The 16,892-nt window shown below is 39.5% G+C and overlaps 1 protein-coding gene across 2 annotated transcripts in view; it reads left to right on the top strand.

Moving 5' to 3' along the window:
• The window catches only part of wnk4a (WNK lysine deficient protein kinase 4a), a 54,164-nt gene that overhangs the window by 18,858 nt on the left and 18,414 nt on the right, over positions 1-16,892 (top strand). For both annotated transcript variants that reach the window (XM_015060842.1, XM_015060841.1), the window contains exons 3-8: positions 8,655-8,827; positions 9,218-9,438; positions 10,618-10,775; positions 13,744-13,832; positions 14,482-14,701; positions 16,388-16,748. In XM_015060842.1, coding sequence (XP_014916328.1) covers positions 8,655-8,827; positions 9,218-9,438; positions 10,618-10,775; positions 13,744-13,832; positions 14,482-14,701; positions 16,388-16,748 — 1,222 coding nt within the window. The remainder of the gene's footprint in view (positions 1-8,654; positions 8,828-9,217; positions 9,439-10,617; positions 10,776-13,743; positions 13,833-14,481; positions 14,702-16,387; positions 16,749-16,892) is intronic.

Genomic DNA, 16,892 nt, shown 5'->3' with positions numbered 1-16,892 from the left:
AAAAAAAAAAAAAAAAAAAGGTAACGGAAACCAGCCAGAAGGCACATAGTTTTAAAACCAGATATGCATTTTCATGGACTTGCAGAGGCCTGTGCTCTCCCAACAGTAGTGTGGGTGATTTATCTCACAAACTGTTTAAAATAATTAGGGTTGTGGGTTTCTGGATTCATCTGAAGCAATTGGGACATGATAGTGTTTTATGTGTTTTAAAACTGCTTAAAAAAAAAAAAATCTTTTAGACCTTTGTAAATGTGACACAATGACATATTTATTTAAAATTGCATCTTTTATTATTACCAGAAATAATCTGTGTTGTAAATATTAGCTGTAAAAGTGTCCCGTTATCGTGGACATTATTATTGACCCTTTACAAATGGCTCTGATTTAAAAGTGCCCTGCTCCAGTTTGGGACTTTTACAGCGGCCTAAAAGTGACAAAACATGGCAGCCTGGTCTATGAAGTTATTATGGAACATGAAACACTGTTTCCACTAACAGTGTCTAAATCAGAGCTGGTAATTTGTGGACGTGCAGGGGTCTGATGGCAGACTGTTGGTTATTGATTTGATGTGCGGCAGCTGCTGCTCCAGGAGACATTTTGACATCAACTGAGGGATTCTTATGGTTTCAAGTAGACATTTTATTTTTATTACGTCTTTTTTATATATATATAGTAGCGTTGTAATAATGTGCTTTTAAACCATTCTGAATTTCTTTATAATTTGCTTTAAAAGAGACAACACATCTTGTAGCTTTTTCTAGTAGTCTTAATGATTAGTTTTTCAAGTTTTCTCATGGTTTTTCTTTGATTTGTGGCTGCTTCACAAATTCCAAAACAACTACTAACAAAATGCAGCGCATTAAAACAAAAAATATGTTAAATTACCAAAAACTCAGTTAAAGATGAACAGTAAATGCAACATGTCATTTTAAAATGATGATTTCAATTATTAATCCTGAATTCATTGTGCTTAACCACATTTTCTGGATAGCTGGCTTCGGATTCATGAGCCAGACAAAAGTCTCATGATTGCTGGACCTGCGTATTTAAGAGGTAACTCGGAGAGAACCTGTCAGCACAAAGTAAGCTGAAAGACCTCAAGAAAAGTCTTGAAAGTGTTATGATCGACTTTGGAAGTTCAATTGGACCACTATGCGAAAAAATTATCACATTTTGGAGAAAACGTGAAATGGTGGTGAACTTTCCCTGGAGTATCCGGCCTACCAAAATGACTCCATCAATGACTCATTCAGAAGAACATCCAAAGCACTGCAGGCTTCACTTAACTTAGTTAATATCAGTGTCCATGATTCAGCAATAAGACATCTATGAGGGAGTTTCAAGCTGAAAACTACTGCTGCCAAAAAAATAACACCAAGGCCTCGCTCACATCTGACAATAAAATCCTGATAATCGCCAAGACTTTTGGAAAAGTTATCTGTGAACTGATAAGTTAGACAGGGAACTTTTTGGAACGTACGTGTCCCGTCACAACTGATGTAAAACAAACAGAAAAACGTAGTGACAGTCAGATGTGACGGCGGTCGTGGGATTGTCAGATCTTGATCATTTTAGCTTTTTTAGCAGAAAATCCCATGGGATACTGTCTGACCAGCTGGTCCTCCTCTTAAGTTCAAGTGCGCTTGAGTTACGCATCAGGGCTATAACCCACAGCACATCAATAAGGTCCTCCTCTGAATGTCTCAAAAACAAAACAAAACGAAGATTTTTGAGCGACCTTGTCAAAGTCTGGAATAAAATCGGGATGAGATGCAGTGGCATCAACTTAACGTATAAATGAGACGTTCCTGCTAAAAAAAAACAAAAAACTTTAATATGGCTGAATTAAGACAATTCTGCAATAAAAGAGTGAGATAAAAGACTCGGTAGTTCTCACAAATTCTACATGACGTCAGTTTGGAGCCTAATTACTTTTCTGCATCTGGACAGAGTGATTTTCCCCTTCAATCAGTGAGATTGTTTGAAAACTATATTTTATAATTTTTTTTTTTGTCTGATAGTAAGACTGGTTTGACTTGACCCATATAAGTTTCAGTAAAACAAATATGAAGAACTTATTTTATTTATTAAAATCTAGATAATAGAAGAAAAGCATAGATATTTTTAACAGTACCCCATATTATAGAGCCCATTGCTCACTTTTTTAAAATAATCATGTTGAACTTTTCCTTTTAAGACGATACTCCTACAAGCCATGTCCTTCAGGGATCTTGTGATCTTTCAGTGGTTCACTTAGCTTCCTGACTTGGACAGAGTGTTTGTTTCCATTCATGCTCCTCTCCTGAAATGCTCTTTGTACAAATAAAATAGTCACCATAATCTCTCAGAGCCCCTTGGATCTCAAAACTTGCCTCACTATTTGGGTAATTTGATCAGACCAGAGGAAGAATCTCCTCTGCATCTCTGTAATCTGTCCTCTGCAATCTGTTGATTGCTCAGACGTCAACAGAGTAGGTGTCTCGGGTCAAGCTGATTGTCACACCGTTGCGTCAATCAAGAAAGTTCTGGACGCATCGTGGAATCTGATCAGCAACGTCAGGCAGCTCCACCTCTTGTTGTTGGTGGAGAATAGCTGACGTCTTTGAGCTGCACTCCAACAATCTTTTGTCATCTGGGAAAAAAAAAAAAATCACAAGACCCTCTCCAAGTAACAAAACAAATCACTTATAGATGGGACTGAATGAGATAAATCTGGCATGCGGTGTGCAAGAAAACACGATCGGTTTCTGACATTACGCAACTCCGTGCTGAGCTCGAAAGGAAAGAGGATTACTGAGGATGAGATTCAGGGGGAAGAGGACAGTACTGTAAACGCAAAGCAATTACAGGTCACTGTTAGGTTTTTAATGAGTTACTAAAAGCAGACACCAGACATGTTAGGACAAGTTACGGACACCAGAGTAAACAGACAATATGAAACCTAGGAGCTCCCTGATAAATGTGCTGTAAAAAAAACAAAGAAGAAAAAAGAAAGTGAGGCAACTCTTTATAGAGGACAGCAGTTGCACTTATGTAAATATAGCAGCCCTAGATAGATGGACCATAGCTCCCTCAGACTTGCTATTCCATGTATTCGTTTAAGATCAGAGAATGCACCTTAGCCAAACTGACCACAAAGTTTTCGCGCTTTAAATACACAAGACGTTGTGCAAAGCTGCAGGTTGATGGTAATTGGACATAAGCCATGAGTCATGTCAGGTTCTATGAGTGAGAGCAGCAGTCAGGAGTCTGGTTTGACTCCTCGGTCCTGATGAGATTAATGGCTAACCTCCCTCTGGCCGCTCCATTTATGGAGCATGTAAGGTTTTTTTTTTTCTTTCTTGGAACGAGCACACCGCCGCCTCAGTTCTCACCTGCAAACATCTAAAATACGACACCGTCCCAGCACCGACACCTACGTGCATGTTGGTACATTTCGTTTGTCAGTCATGTGGCAGGTATGCAAGCTTTGCAGCTGTGAGGTCAAATCTTTTTTTTCTTTCTTTTTTTATCTGACCCCCTTCAGACATTCCACCTCTGACCTCAATCCTAGCCAGTCGCCACAGCTTCGGATGGACTCTCTGTAGCAGTTCAGGCTCTCGGATGTCACTGGAAGGTCTGTGTAAATTCTGGTTCTGACCTGCAGAACTCTCTCCTCTGTCGGCGCACGACCAGCTAACGCCACCAAGACGAGCAACACAACGCGAAAAAATATTATTGTTAGAGATGTGCCGATCAGTTGGCCACGTATTGGAACTGGGCAGTTTTCCTGTGATTAGCTCTGACTAGTGATTGGCACTGACACTGAAAAATATTCTCTTTCTTCTCTTTTTAACTTGTATTTTCTAAATAAATCAAAATTTGTGCATAAGGTCAATAAAAATATAGTAAATATTAGAGCCATATGTCTATCCAGGATGTACCCCACCTCTTACCCAATGACTGCTGCAAGGTTAAGCTGCTATAAACGATGGGTGGCTGGACAGATGGTTAGGGACATCTGCTTGGAAGGATAAATCGGTATATTCTTGTAGTTCCTTCATTTCCTTTTAAATAAAACCTACTAAATCTGTGGAGGACATTTTGTTTTTGCACAAGTCACTGTGTAATCCATAGAATAACAATTAGGTCAGTCAATATTTCCTAAATTTAAAGACAAAACTGTTTATTAAGTCTTATAAGTGATTTAAAGAAACACATTTTAAAATGAATCGAAACAATATATAGTTAGATCTTGATTAGCCCTCCTTCCTGGTGCATTAAGTCCTTTCTACACGCTTCATTACGTGGCTGAATTGTGGTAAACCTCTCAAACCTGTAGCAAACCAAAAGCAGTCTTGGCGCACAGAGCATGAAACCAAAAAGTTTCATGGCTCTATTTTATGCCACATCAAAGTTTATCGATTGCCAAAGAGCCTAAATAAATGCTCAGATAAAAACAATTGCTTGAAAGTGTACACTTGTGAAATAAAGATGTAAATTAAGTAGTCGAATTACCATATTTTACTATGCAGCTCCTTTAATCAAAAGTGCCTCCTGAAGAAGGCCTTGGAGAGTAAAAGCACATCAAAATGCAACATGCAAGATCACAACAGCGGGATGTAAACAAGACAATGTAGAAAAGCTGCAAATTAAAAGAAAACCCAATTCTTTGTTGTGACAGTTAAGTTATCAGTGTTTACACTTGTGTCTCGTACAGATTACTAAAAGCAATGCTAAACATGGTCATTTTGAGACACCCCCCGCCCTCCTCAAAAAAAACAAACAAAAAAAACAAAAAACCTTTGAACCTCTTGATTTAATTATCTCTTGCACAATGTTGCACAAATATTATGGAGAGCAAAGTGAAAGAAACACCTTCTCCAACCCTCCATATTCAGTAGTATGACAGGTTTGATTTATTTTCTCCCCCTACTGGACCTTTATATATATATATATATATATATATATATATATATATATATAACACCAGCACACTGTTGGATCCCGTTTTAAAACTCTTTACTGCTCCCACCTGGGTTGGAGCAAAAGTTGGCTGCTGCTTCGGTGTTCCGTGTTCCCATCCTGGTTGTCATAATAGTGGCGCTGACCAGGACTTTTTGACACCAACGCCTCCCCGACCGTCAACACACCTTATGTAACTCCACTTACACGGCAACACGTCCAAGTGTTTCCATCAGCTACTGGATCACCAGCCCACTTTTCATTGGCTGAGAATAACTGAGACAATGATTCTAAGATGCTGTAGCTTATTTTAAAGAGTGAGGCAACTTGTCTGATGTTTAATTAAAAAAAAAAAAAAGTGTGAGACTTTGGAGTATGCTTCTATAAATCCTAGTGACTCACGACAAATATTTCTTATTTTAGTTACAGTAGCTTAATAAAGTATTAATAACTTTTTCACATACTTGTGATGATACAACTACAAACTTTAATTTGTTTTGTCAGGATTTATGTGATGATGCAATATGTAATTCCATGACAACAACAACAAAAAAAGATACATGGTTTCAAAACTAGTTTACAAAATACATTTGGGATTCTAATAATTTGTAGAATCACAAATTATCCCCCTCCACAGTTATTTGCTACCCTAAGTTGGACTGTCGCATAAAATCTCAACAAAATATGTTCCGCTTTGTGGATGTAACATGACAGAATGTTGAAAAAATGTCAAGGGATGTGAATACTTTTGCAAGCCTGTGTGAAGTAAAGCTACTTGCATCACTGCAAGAATAGCATTTGATGTTTTCACAATATTAAAAGCTCCCTCTCTAATATGATTTCTGCTTCTAGTCACAGCTTAATTGCCTGCATTCACTGAGTAAGGTCAGTAATAATTTAATCATATGACTTCATGACAAGCTTAAATCATCTTATTGTTTTTGCATTTTTCCATCACTGCTTGATTTTGCAGTACATTTTCCACTTCTTGACTTTTCAAAAGAACATTGGCTGCTCTGAACAGATGAAGGCTTCAGAAAGCCTCCTAGTGGTTTTGAAATCTGCAGCCATGCCATCCATCCATCCAAGCGTGCCAAGCTGTGGTGTATCTTGGGGTTTTGGAAGTGCCAGGATTTCATTTTTGTCTGAACGTGGTGCAACATCTCTGTGCTGTAAACTGTCAGTTGCTTTGCGGAGACGCCTATCTGCAGGAGACAAAGCTCACTATACAAGGGGTCTGATGGTATCACAGAGATCTGTAAATATCCAGATGCAGATCAACCACAGAAACCCAGCGACTTGCTCATTCTGCAAACACACATCCACCTTGTGGTCTATAGCGTGTTGTGTGTGGTACCTTGTTTATTTAATTTTAGTCGGAGTGCACTGATCGATGGCAGTGGTAAACCCCATAGGCCACAAGCCTACATTTAGTGCGTCTGGTAGAAATTAGCTTGAAACCGCTCTATGGTACCTGGAAAATGTGTCTAAACTTGTCCTTTGACTGCTTTTTGCAGTCCAGTTGTATTTTAAACTTGTCAAGATCGTTACTTTTCACCCTTAACCTGAGATATTCTGCTCTTTTCGCAAATCATTCGGTTTTTCAAACAGAGGAAAAGCTTCAGTCCACGTTCATGTCATAAATATATTTCTATCGACCTGATTGTAATCCATTTGGTCAGAGGTCGCCTCTGTGCCCTTGCTTCCCTGCCGGGATTGCCGGTGTAAAACGGCACATTTTGACAGGTGAATGACGTAGGCGGAGAGTTTTTGTGACCTCACCAGGTCGCTCACTTCTCTCAACGGTGTCGGTGATCGGAGTTAGTACTTGAAGAACTTCGTCCGAGGAGAAAGCAAAAAAAAAAAAAAAAAAAAAAAACCCGGGGGGGGTTTTTTAAACGTAAACACATGCAGAGCGTTTTTCCAAGAACTCTGCCTCAATGCAGGATTCATGGTCCTGTAGATTCCCAGGAGTTTTCCGCTAGCCACCCCACCGCAGTCAGAGTTACTCCACCGGCAGCTAAATCAGGTCATTCATCCTAGAGGAAACACAGAAATGTCTTTGTTCGTTGAACTTGATTGGAGTGTTTAGTTCGAATTTACATGGTGCTTGGAGATCTCTTCCATAAATCTATAAAGTTGGTACTTCCTTTATTGGCTCTTAAATAAGGTTATGTAACTGGCGGCTCACCCAGATGGACGTACCTGTGGTTTCCAATCTGACATGGGGCTCATTAGCTGAAGTAGCAGTGATTTATCCAGTTGCTTTCATTATATTGCTGCAAACTTATGCAATGATGCATGATTCTGAGAAAACCAGAGACCACATGGGTGTGTGTGTGTGTTAAGACTTCATACCACTGCCAAAGAAAAACATTTTTATGGTTGACAAACTAGTCTCACCTCGAGATCCATTTAGCTACAGTTGTAGAGCTTTCAACATAATTTATGGTTTGTAAACGCAGTAAGCGCAGTTTAGACTTCCAACCTGACTGGGATCTTCAAGTTCTTTTTTGTTCATTTTGGCGCAAAAAAACAAAAACAAACTAGTGATCAGTTCTTGGCACATTCAGTCATAGGAAAGAATTACTCTCGTCTTTTATTTCTAGGGTTTCACATATGAGAACGTTAAAAAAAAGATGATCTCGTCTGGCCTGTTTTATTCCGCTTGTTTAGTACCGATTTACAACCAATGTCACCTCAGTGCAAATTTATTTTCAAGAGCCATTCAATAAACATTATTAGGACTGGGGTCTGCAACCTTTACAGTTCAGAGAGCCACTTTTTTTTTTTACCACCTTCCATACAGTTTTATAAAATGCGTTTAGAGCTGGGAGCGTTACATCTTCATCACCATAAACATCTCAGAACTTTTAAAGAGCCACGATTATTTTCATATTATTAGGTTTTAAAATATTGAAAAAGCATAAATCTAGAATTGGTTGGATACATTTTCTTAAACTGCATATTGATATTTGTGGAAAATAGTTTTTTTTTTAAATAAAAAACCCACAATTTCAAAAAACATTTGTTCTCTCATTTTTAGTCAAAATTATTAGGAGCCATTGTGCGTCACATAGGCTTTAAAAAGGAAGTTTAACTATCTTTATAACCATCTCTGGGATGGAGCTTGCAAATGTGCTTTAATGCAGTGTTAAGGAGAAAAAAACATGCAGGACTTCTGGAATGATGTTATTTGGACAAATAAGACCAAGTTACAGATGTTTGGTGATAATGCACACCACCATGCTTTAGTAAAACTTTGCATAGAAGCACAATGCATATAAATAAACACCTCATGCCAGTTGTAAGGCATGGTAGTGGAGGGTTGATGATTTGGACTTACTTTCTAAATTCTTTACAAGGAGACTGACTGTCAAAAAGAAAAAAAAATACCTAAAACCTCTTCTAGCTATTAATAAAAGTGGTTCTTCAAATAATTGAATCATAAAATCTACTTTCTATCTTTAATGAATAACAACAGTGCTGAACCTGTTGTGTGTTTTGTTCTCTTGTGGTTGATTTGATATCATCTGTAAGCCTAGATTTACTAAAATGCATACTTTCTATTTCCTCTCACTGAATTTAGGATGTTCAATAGACCGACCATATTTCGTGGAAATTTTTTTTATTCAATTAGAAGGAGAATGAAAACGAGACTGTGCAAATCTGTTTCCTTAATTGTTTTGTTTCACTTTATCCCTTTGTAGACACGTAAGCTGACCAAAGCGGAGCGGCAGCGTTTCAGCGAGGAAGTGGAGATGCTCAAAGGCCTGCAGCACCCAAACATCGTACGTTTCCATGACTCCTGGAAGTCAACGGTGAAGGGCCACAAGTGCATCATCCTCGTGACCGAACTCATGACCTCGGGCACGCTCAAGACGTGAGTGTCTGGAGCTTCTTCTTTTCATTCCACATTTTCATTCTTTTTGTCTCAAATTAAAAGAGTTTTTGTTCTGTGTAACACCTATGTATCCCACGAATAAGTACATCTCTGTCATGGCTGACAGCTTAATTTCCACTTTTTTAAAGTAGGTGAAAATTACAGACCAAAAAAAAAACAAATAAATAAATAAATAAAATAAAATAAAGAGCTCTACTTTCAAATTGCTTGGAGAAAATTCTGCAAACTTGCTAAGTTTAGAACCTCCTTTTGGCTGTGAGAATGCCGGATCTAGTACTCTATGGCTCTTAAAAAGCTTCCGCTTCCCGCTGTGTAATGTCTGGGATATGTTTAGGCCGATGTGTTGAATCAGACCTCCCTGTGTTTTAGGTATTTGAAGAGGTTCAAGGAGATGAAGCTGAAGCTGCTGCAACGCTGGAGTCGCCAGATCCTCAAGGGGCTTCACTTCCTGCACACACGCACTCCCCCCATCATCCACCGGGACCTCAAGTGTGACAACATCTTCATCACCGGCCCCACTGGCTCCGTTAAGATCGGAGATCTGGGGCTGGCCACTCTCAAAAGTGCCTCATTTGCTAAAAGTGTCATTGGTAAGTAATGCCAGGCAGTAACATCTGCAGAACACAGTTAGCCTAGCATGTCTTGCGTTGTGATTATGGGAAAATCGTTCAAAATGACACTCCTTTTCTTGTTTGTTGTCCCTCCTCTAAAGCAATCATAGTTTCTGTTTAACTTTCCGCTGGCTTTAGAAAGCAACTTAGTTCTCAAATTGGCTTTAATTAAGCTGGAAATTGCTCTATCAAGTTAATTTAGAAAGTTGCAGGAGTGAGTTTGAGAATGTTTGTTTGTTCTCTCACAGACGGCTGCTCAAATTTAGTCAAACAGGTTTAAGTGAAACACTTTACGGTCAAGCAAGATAAAAGGGGAAACAGCCTTTCACCACAGAAAACATTGGTGCAGGACTTTTACGGTTTTGGTTTGGTCAGTAACACAGCTTCAGTACTATTTCTAATTATTAAACACATTGTCATGAGACGGCGACTACTGCTTTTGGTGCTTTTTCATTATTAAATCAAGATTTTTACTAGCATGTTTCTCAATGTTGGTGATGAAGGGTTGTCTTGACGCTTTTTATTTAGTGGTAGAATGTTTCTGCAATTCAGATGCTTTTTTCCCCCCTATCATACCTCGCATACTTCTGAATTAAATTTGAAGACTGCTTCTAGTTGCACCATAGACTTTGTAAATATTTGTGGCTTGAAGAAGCAGCTTGTCGATTACTGTTGTTATTTTTAATTAGCAATTAAGATTCCACACTTTTTTTGTTGTGGTGTGCATTTTTTTGTGTTACACGCAATATTTTTACAGTAACATCACTATAAACAAATGCCTCCTCCCTTAAAAAATAGATTTTTCGAGAATAAGCTTTTTCGTTTCTTCAACAGAGCGACTATTATCTTGCAATGCTACTCCAAAGTCAAAAATACTATCACTCCAAATGAAATAATACACGGTCACTTTTCTCTACAACTCTCCATCTGCTGTTTCTGCTACTTTCAGCTATTTCTAATCCTGTGCTGTATTGACAAAAACTTGCTAGCTACAGGTGACATTTACTTGTGATTCTGCGAATGCTTTAGCTCTCTTGTTGGTTAGAGCTTAGAGGGCCCATTTAGTCAATAATAAGAAAGCATCATGTTTGTAAGACGCTGCAAACATATTGATCCAAATACTTTTGAATAAATGTAATGCCCTGTAATCCCTGGCAGGAACTCCGGAGTTCATGGCCCCAGAGATGTACGAGGAAAAGTACGACGAAGCAGTGGACGTCTACGCCTTGGGAATGTGCATCCTGGAGATGGCCACGTCCGAGTACCCGTACTATGAGTGCCAAAATGCTGCACAGATCTACCGCAAAGTCACCAGTGTAAGTAAGGGGGGAAAAGCAGGGTCACCTCATTTCCCTCCCCTGTATTTAGCATTATGGTCCCCATGCGCTTGTTTTCTTTCATCTGGAATCTAACCAAGACTTCGTTAATGATAATGTTTTACATCCTGAATAATTAGATAGCAGGGACTGAAGGTCTTTGTCATGTCTGGTAAATGCTAGGAGCTTTGTACAGAACACTACCAGCACATTTCGGTTGCGTTCAGGCTATGATTAAGGTGCGACCACGCACATGTTCTGCCCATTAAAGGTCTGTGTAAAGCTCCCGTTTGACTGGTCCTGCTTGTAGCTTTCAAAGAAACTTCCTTTACACCAGAGCAATGTTTGAATAGAAAACTGAAACGACTTATTGGTAGATATAATAGTTAACTTTTAAATGAATTGAAGGTTGTGGTATCTTAACATTTCTTCAGGGTTTTTACTGATGGTGTGGGCACAAAGCATCTTCTATAGCTGTTAACTATGTGGAGAAGCCTCTGAAGATTATGTTAAGTCATACTTCAATTTAGGAAGCGTCCTTCTTTCAACAACCGTATCCAGAAATATCAGCTGTATCAGTTTATTGAGCTCTTTTAGCCACCTATTATGATGCCGATACTCCATCGAAGGATGGCAGAAAGACTCCTCTCTCCAAACGAGCATGTAAAATATATACAGATGGCAAGTTTCTATACTCGTCTCCACTACCCATGCTTCTCATACTGTGCCACAAAAAAACAGTACATTAGTAGCCTCTTAAGTTTTTCTTGCTTTTCTTGAGCACTCATTGCTGCGATGATGGTGAGGCTTGGCGAGAGGAGGCGATGGCAGAATTACATGTTTTGGAAATAGTGTCTCACTCTTTACTCTACAAAAAGGCTGTTTCTTTCCTGCGTGTCACGTATTAAAAGTAAACGTCTGGTGGAGGCTGGAAAGTGAGATGGCGACTTCTGCCAGTTGGGCTGCCTCGCCAGCAGAACTTATGATAATGTTCCCGGGACCGTCAGAGGTGTGTAGCAGTTAATTTCTACAACTTTACATCTTTTCCAACATTAACTACAAACTAAAAATTGTGTAGTTTCCACCCCTAGTGGCTGACGTCTGCTTGAAGAGGTTAGCTAATTAGACGATCATAAGTCATAAATTAGTCTGGACGTATAAAACAACTGGAAGGAAACGTGTTCTTGGATCCTGTCTGCAGACTCATTCAGGTTCATAATTTGCCCTAAAGAACCGAAAAGGAGAGTTTGCTCGTTTCTGTTGGTGTATTTGAATAATGAATAAAGCAATATTTCCTTTATACCGACATGAGCAAAATGGACTAAAAATGGCACCCTGATTTTTTTTTTTCAAGGATTATTACAATCTGGGACCAAAAAGGTGTATAAAAAGTACTTCAACTGATACAGTGGAAACCATATATTCGCAACAATTTTGCGTCTTTGAAGTTATTAATATTTCCTAAACAACCATGTAATCAAAGAGAGGTTTTTTTTTTTTTTTTTACTTACATTTCAGAAGTTTACGTACATTTTTTTTAGTATTCAGTAGAACTGGGTCAAATATTTGTGGTATCTTTCCATAAGTTTCTCACAGTAGTTGGCTGGAATCTTGCCCTGATAAAATAGTCAGATTTGGTGTGAGTGAATCAGTTTGTTTTCCGCCTCATATGCACGCACCTTTTCAGATCTGCCTCCAAAATTTCAGTAGGATTGAGATCAGGGCTGACATGGCCCCTTGGGATTATTTACATTCCTTAAGATTGTATTAGTTACTAATTTTGTATGCCTTCTGGACTAAAAGCAACTGATTATATTAGCTTCAGAATATATATATATATATATATATATTTTTTTTTTTTTTTAATAATTTTTTTTTTCCGATATGTCAAAGTATTCATTTATTAAGATAAAAAAATAAAAAATAAACAAAGCAGCAAACATAGCCGGGACGACACCAGCATATTTCTCATGATCTTATCCCAAACCTCTCTCACCACAGGAAAGGAGCAGAGTCACAAATGTGATTTAGATCAAGGAAGGACTGATATATCCTGAGGGGTCTCATTATGAGGCAGGCTTTAAAAAAAATCCAAAGCTCTCTGAGGCAAGGGATATTTTACAAGTTAAATACCAGTAAGTAGTTTTTAGGTGTCCCCTGTTTGCGTCTTTATAAACTTTAACTGAATTAGGTTGAAAGGTTGCTTTTATCTATGCTTTCCCTATCAGCACTCTAAAGATAGAAAACAAAAAAAAAAAGACAAAGTGCACTTACGGGGAAAAAGTAAACATCTTCACGTCATCTGTGCTTTGTCAAAGACCTGCTCTTTCTCTCTTTGAAACAGGAAGCCGGGAACATCTCTGATAAATTCAATGTGGTTATAGAACCCATCAGTCGCTGCATAACATGGCAGTGTTTAGATGTGATAACGAGATGTAGGACTCTGCCTTTAACTGGCACATAATTATGTTTGACTGTTGGGACATTAACATCTACCGGATGCTTGCATATCTTCGTGCCGTACGTCTTTCTGACCTTGCCTTTTTTTCTTTTTTCCTCTGTTATCGTTGTTTTTGCAGGGATTGTGACTCCTCTGTAATCTATCTGTGCTCTCTTGATAGCATTCAGACAACAAGCTTGGCTTTCCCATTTGTTTTCTTTTGTGCTTTCAGGTAAAAAGATATAGCAAAAACGGCATTCTGGGGATTTTTTTTTTTGTCCCCTATTTTTATGATCTGCTGGTGTGATCGCTCACCCAGATGTCATTCCAGCTAGTGACAGATGTCACAAAGCAGATGACTGCAGCAACACGCATTGAATTGGGGAAACGGTTTTTACTGGAGAAATGTGCAAGTGACAGTTAGCCTAAATAGTTTCGTTCTTCCTAAAGACAAACAGGAAACCAGTGAATGAGCTGGTTTGTAAAAGCGGACCGTGTTGAAACTCTCGTTATGTTTTGTGTTCACAGGGCATCAAACCTGACAGTTTCTACAAAGTCATAGTCCCAGAACTCAAGGAGATTATCGAGGGCTGCATTCGCATGATCAAAGATGAAAGGTGAAAACAAAAACATGCGCTGGCTTTTCATGTTCACACCTGTCGGGCTTTTCCACGATTTGTCTGATCACAATGGCCCTGTGTGTGCTTTTTTAGAAATGTATGTGACACACTATCACACAAAGGCATCTACCTATGAAGTACAAGGAAAGAGACATGTTGCTTTAATTTCTTTTAAACAAATAATAATGAGGCATGCATTTATTTTTAGCCTTCCTGAGTCAGTAATCTACTTTGACTGGGTCATTCTGACCTGTTAATGTGCTTTGATCAAAACTATTACATTGTAGCTCTGGCTGGCATAGTTTTCAGTCCCAGCCGGCATCAAGTCTTTTGCACCTTTAAACAGGTTTGTTTTAATGACTGCCCTGAGGTTAGCTCTGTCTGCCTTCCTTTTAACTGCAGCAGAGTTGACATGTCTACTTCCCTTTTTACTAAATCATGTAGCTAATATTTACTAATGAAATATATATCAATGCTTTTTTTATGTGGCAAAACATAAAAGAATAGGATTTTATGACTAGTTTATCAAGGCCCTGTATTTTTAGTAATGATCCAGATATTTTAAGCTTTTCCCCTAAACTTAAAATATCTTAAGGATTAAGTCACACGACACGAGTTGAAATAAATGCGGTTGCTTGCATTTCAGGTATACCATTCAGGACCTTCTGGAGCACCCCTTCTTCCAGGAGAACAACGGCGTTCACGTAGAGCTGGCGGAGGAGGACGACACGGTGAAGCCTGGCCTGAAGCTGTGGCTGCGCATCGACGACACCAAGAAGCTTCACGGGAAGTACAAGGACAACAACGCCATCGAGTTCCTCTTCGAGCTCTACAAGGACGTACCCGAGGAGGTGGCTCAGGAAATGGTAGGCTGGCACACGGAGATTGGACGGCTTTTTGTGTGTGTGTGTGTGTGTTTTTTTTTTTTTGTTACAGCTCTGCTGACCCAGTTCGAAGCAGCATTTAGCGAGGAATTTTTTTCGTAATTGGTTCGACATTAGAGCGGAACCGATCATGTAGAAGCACTATCAGTTAACCCGGAAATGTTCTCTGAGTTCTGGTCCTGATTGATGGCGTTGGTGCCTTTTAATGGGCTTTCGAAAAGGAAGCGATAGAAAGGAGTTCGCCATGTCCCTGATGTTCCTAAAGCTAGAAGGCTTGATGGTTAACGAGAGCATCCGTTGCTAATTTTTTAGACACATTTGTGGTACTGTACATAAATTTTAAACCACTCTTGAATCCTTGTAAGCTTTCAAATGAGCCTTAGTCAATAGTTATCCAGACAATAGTCTTCCAAGGCTTACCTTTTAACTTTGGGCTGCTTTTTTTTTTTTTTTTTTTTTGTATCTATTCAGTTTTTGTTCCAGAATAGCAGTTTGTGCAAAAAGGAAAGTGGGCTAGTGGAGGTGCAGCCCGGCTGTTTCAGAATCGTAGTCTGCCTGTAGTTTTAGCAATGGCGGCGTAGGAAGTGAACGAAACGGTTCAGTTAGTGTTTGCCACACTTCCAAATATTGGATTAACATTAACAGCCGCCTCGTTCGGCTCGGCACTTTTCTCTTTTGCGGTGGAGGATGGTTGTTTACACCGCAGGCAATTTCCGGTAAGCTTCTTAAGAGTCAAACTGCCGCGTTACATACGTCATTGGGAAATGTTAGCGAATGGGTAAAATTTAAAACTTCAACAGAGTCGACGCGTCCAAGAAGCAATAGTTTCTCAACGAAGCAGAGTGTAGAACAGGGGGCTGGTTTTTACCAGGATAAATAACCAGATTAAACAACCAACTAATATCAATAGAATAATGTTCCTTCATTCCTCCTTTCCTTTCTCCGTAGTAGTTTATTCCTGACATTTTGAACTTACTCCTTAAAAACAAGCCCGTAAAATATCTGGGAAGCTTCAATGTGGAAAGTATGAATTTTGGTCTTACAATTAGCAGGTTCCCTTGAAATATGTAAATGTAAAAGAAATAATTTTTTTATTTTATTTTTTTTAGAGAGAGAGAGAGTCAAGGTCACACCGCAACATTTAATCATCACTGGCTGGAAATGTGAGCGAGCAGCTCAGGAAGCAGCTGAGGTCATCCCTTTAATAATACAGCGACTCTTGTGCTCATTGCGAAACAGGCCCTGATGTTCTCAAAAGCAACTCCGCTCCCCTCCCCTCCCCTCTTAGAGGTCACTTTTAATGAAAAAGCATGCCCACAATTCCTAAATTGTTTACGCCTTCGTTAAAGATTTCATCAAGATCAAATCTGGTATCAGGAGGGGACATCTCGTCCGGCCGCTCCGCTGTAATCTGACCATGTGTTGAGAGGAAGCGCGAGCTACTCTGCTGGACCGAAGAGAACTCGAGAACAACCTGAAATGACCTAAAGAAGCAGGCCGTGTGTGTTGTCGCAAAACAAACGTTGTTAGCACAAATGTCAGTGCGTGCCTGATCAGGTCAGCAGACCTGCGTAAATGTTGTACATATTGCATCAACACATGCGCATGCACAACATTTGAATGCACCGTAACCAATGTGTTATGTTTTTATTCATTTTATTTTTGCAGGTCGTGCTCGGCTTTGTGTGCGAGGCAGACTTTAAGATCGTAGCCAAGGCCATACGGGACCGAGTGACGGCCATCAAGAGGCAGAGGGAGAAGCTGAGGCGGCAGGCGGAGGAGCGCAAAAAAAAGGAGGCACAGGAAGTAATAGAGGAAGAACCAGAGCCTCAGCCACCTTCACCTAAGGTCACTGATGTTGTTGCAGCAGAGTCCCCCACCCCGGCCCTGTCGCCTTTGGCCGCTGCTTCGTCCCCCATCACCAGCTCTGCAGACTCTGGTGTCAGCTCCAGCTACCCTGCGGAGCCAGAGGAGCCCGAGGCAGACCAGCACTTCCGTGTCCGCAGCAACAGCCTGTCTTCTGCTAACTGTGAGCAGCCTGAGGTTACAGCCCAACATCATGAAACATGTTTTTTTATTATTATTATTATTTAATGTTGTCAGGTGTTGAGTGCGGTTAAAGTATTAAAAAGTCCATTAACTTAAAATAAGAAAGTTTCTTTAAAAGCAATTT

Source organism: Poecilia latipinna, unplaced genomic scaffold (genome assembly GCF_001443285.1).
Source record: "Poecilia latipinna isolate Pla-1442-1.1 unplaced genomic scaffold, P_latipinna-1.0 Scaffold1749, whole genome shotgun sequence".
NCBI classification, from domain to species: domain Eukaryota; kingdom Metazoa; phylum Chordata; class Actinopteri; order Cyprinodontiformes; family Poeciliidae; genus Poecilia; species Poecilia latipinna.
The sequence above is the reverse complement of the archived record's forward strand: the minus strand, read 5'-3'. Positions and strand labels throughout refer to the sequence as shown.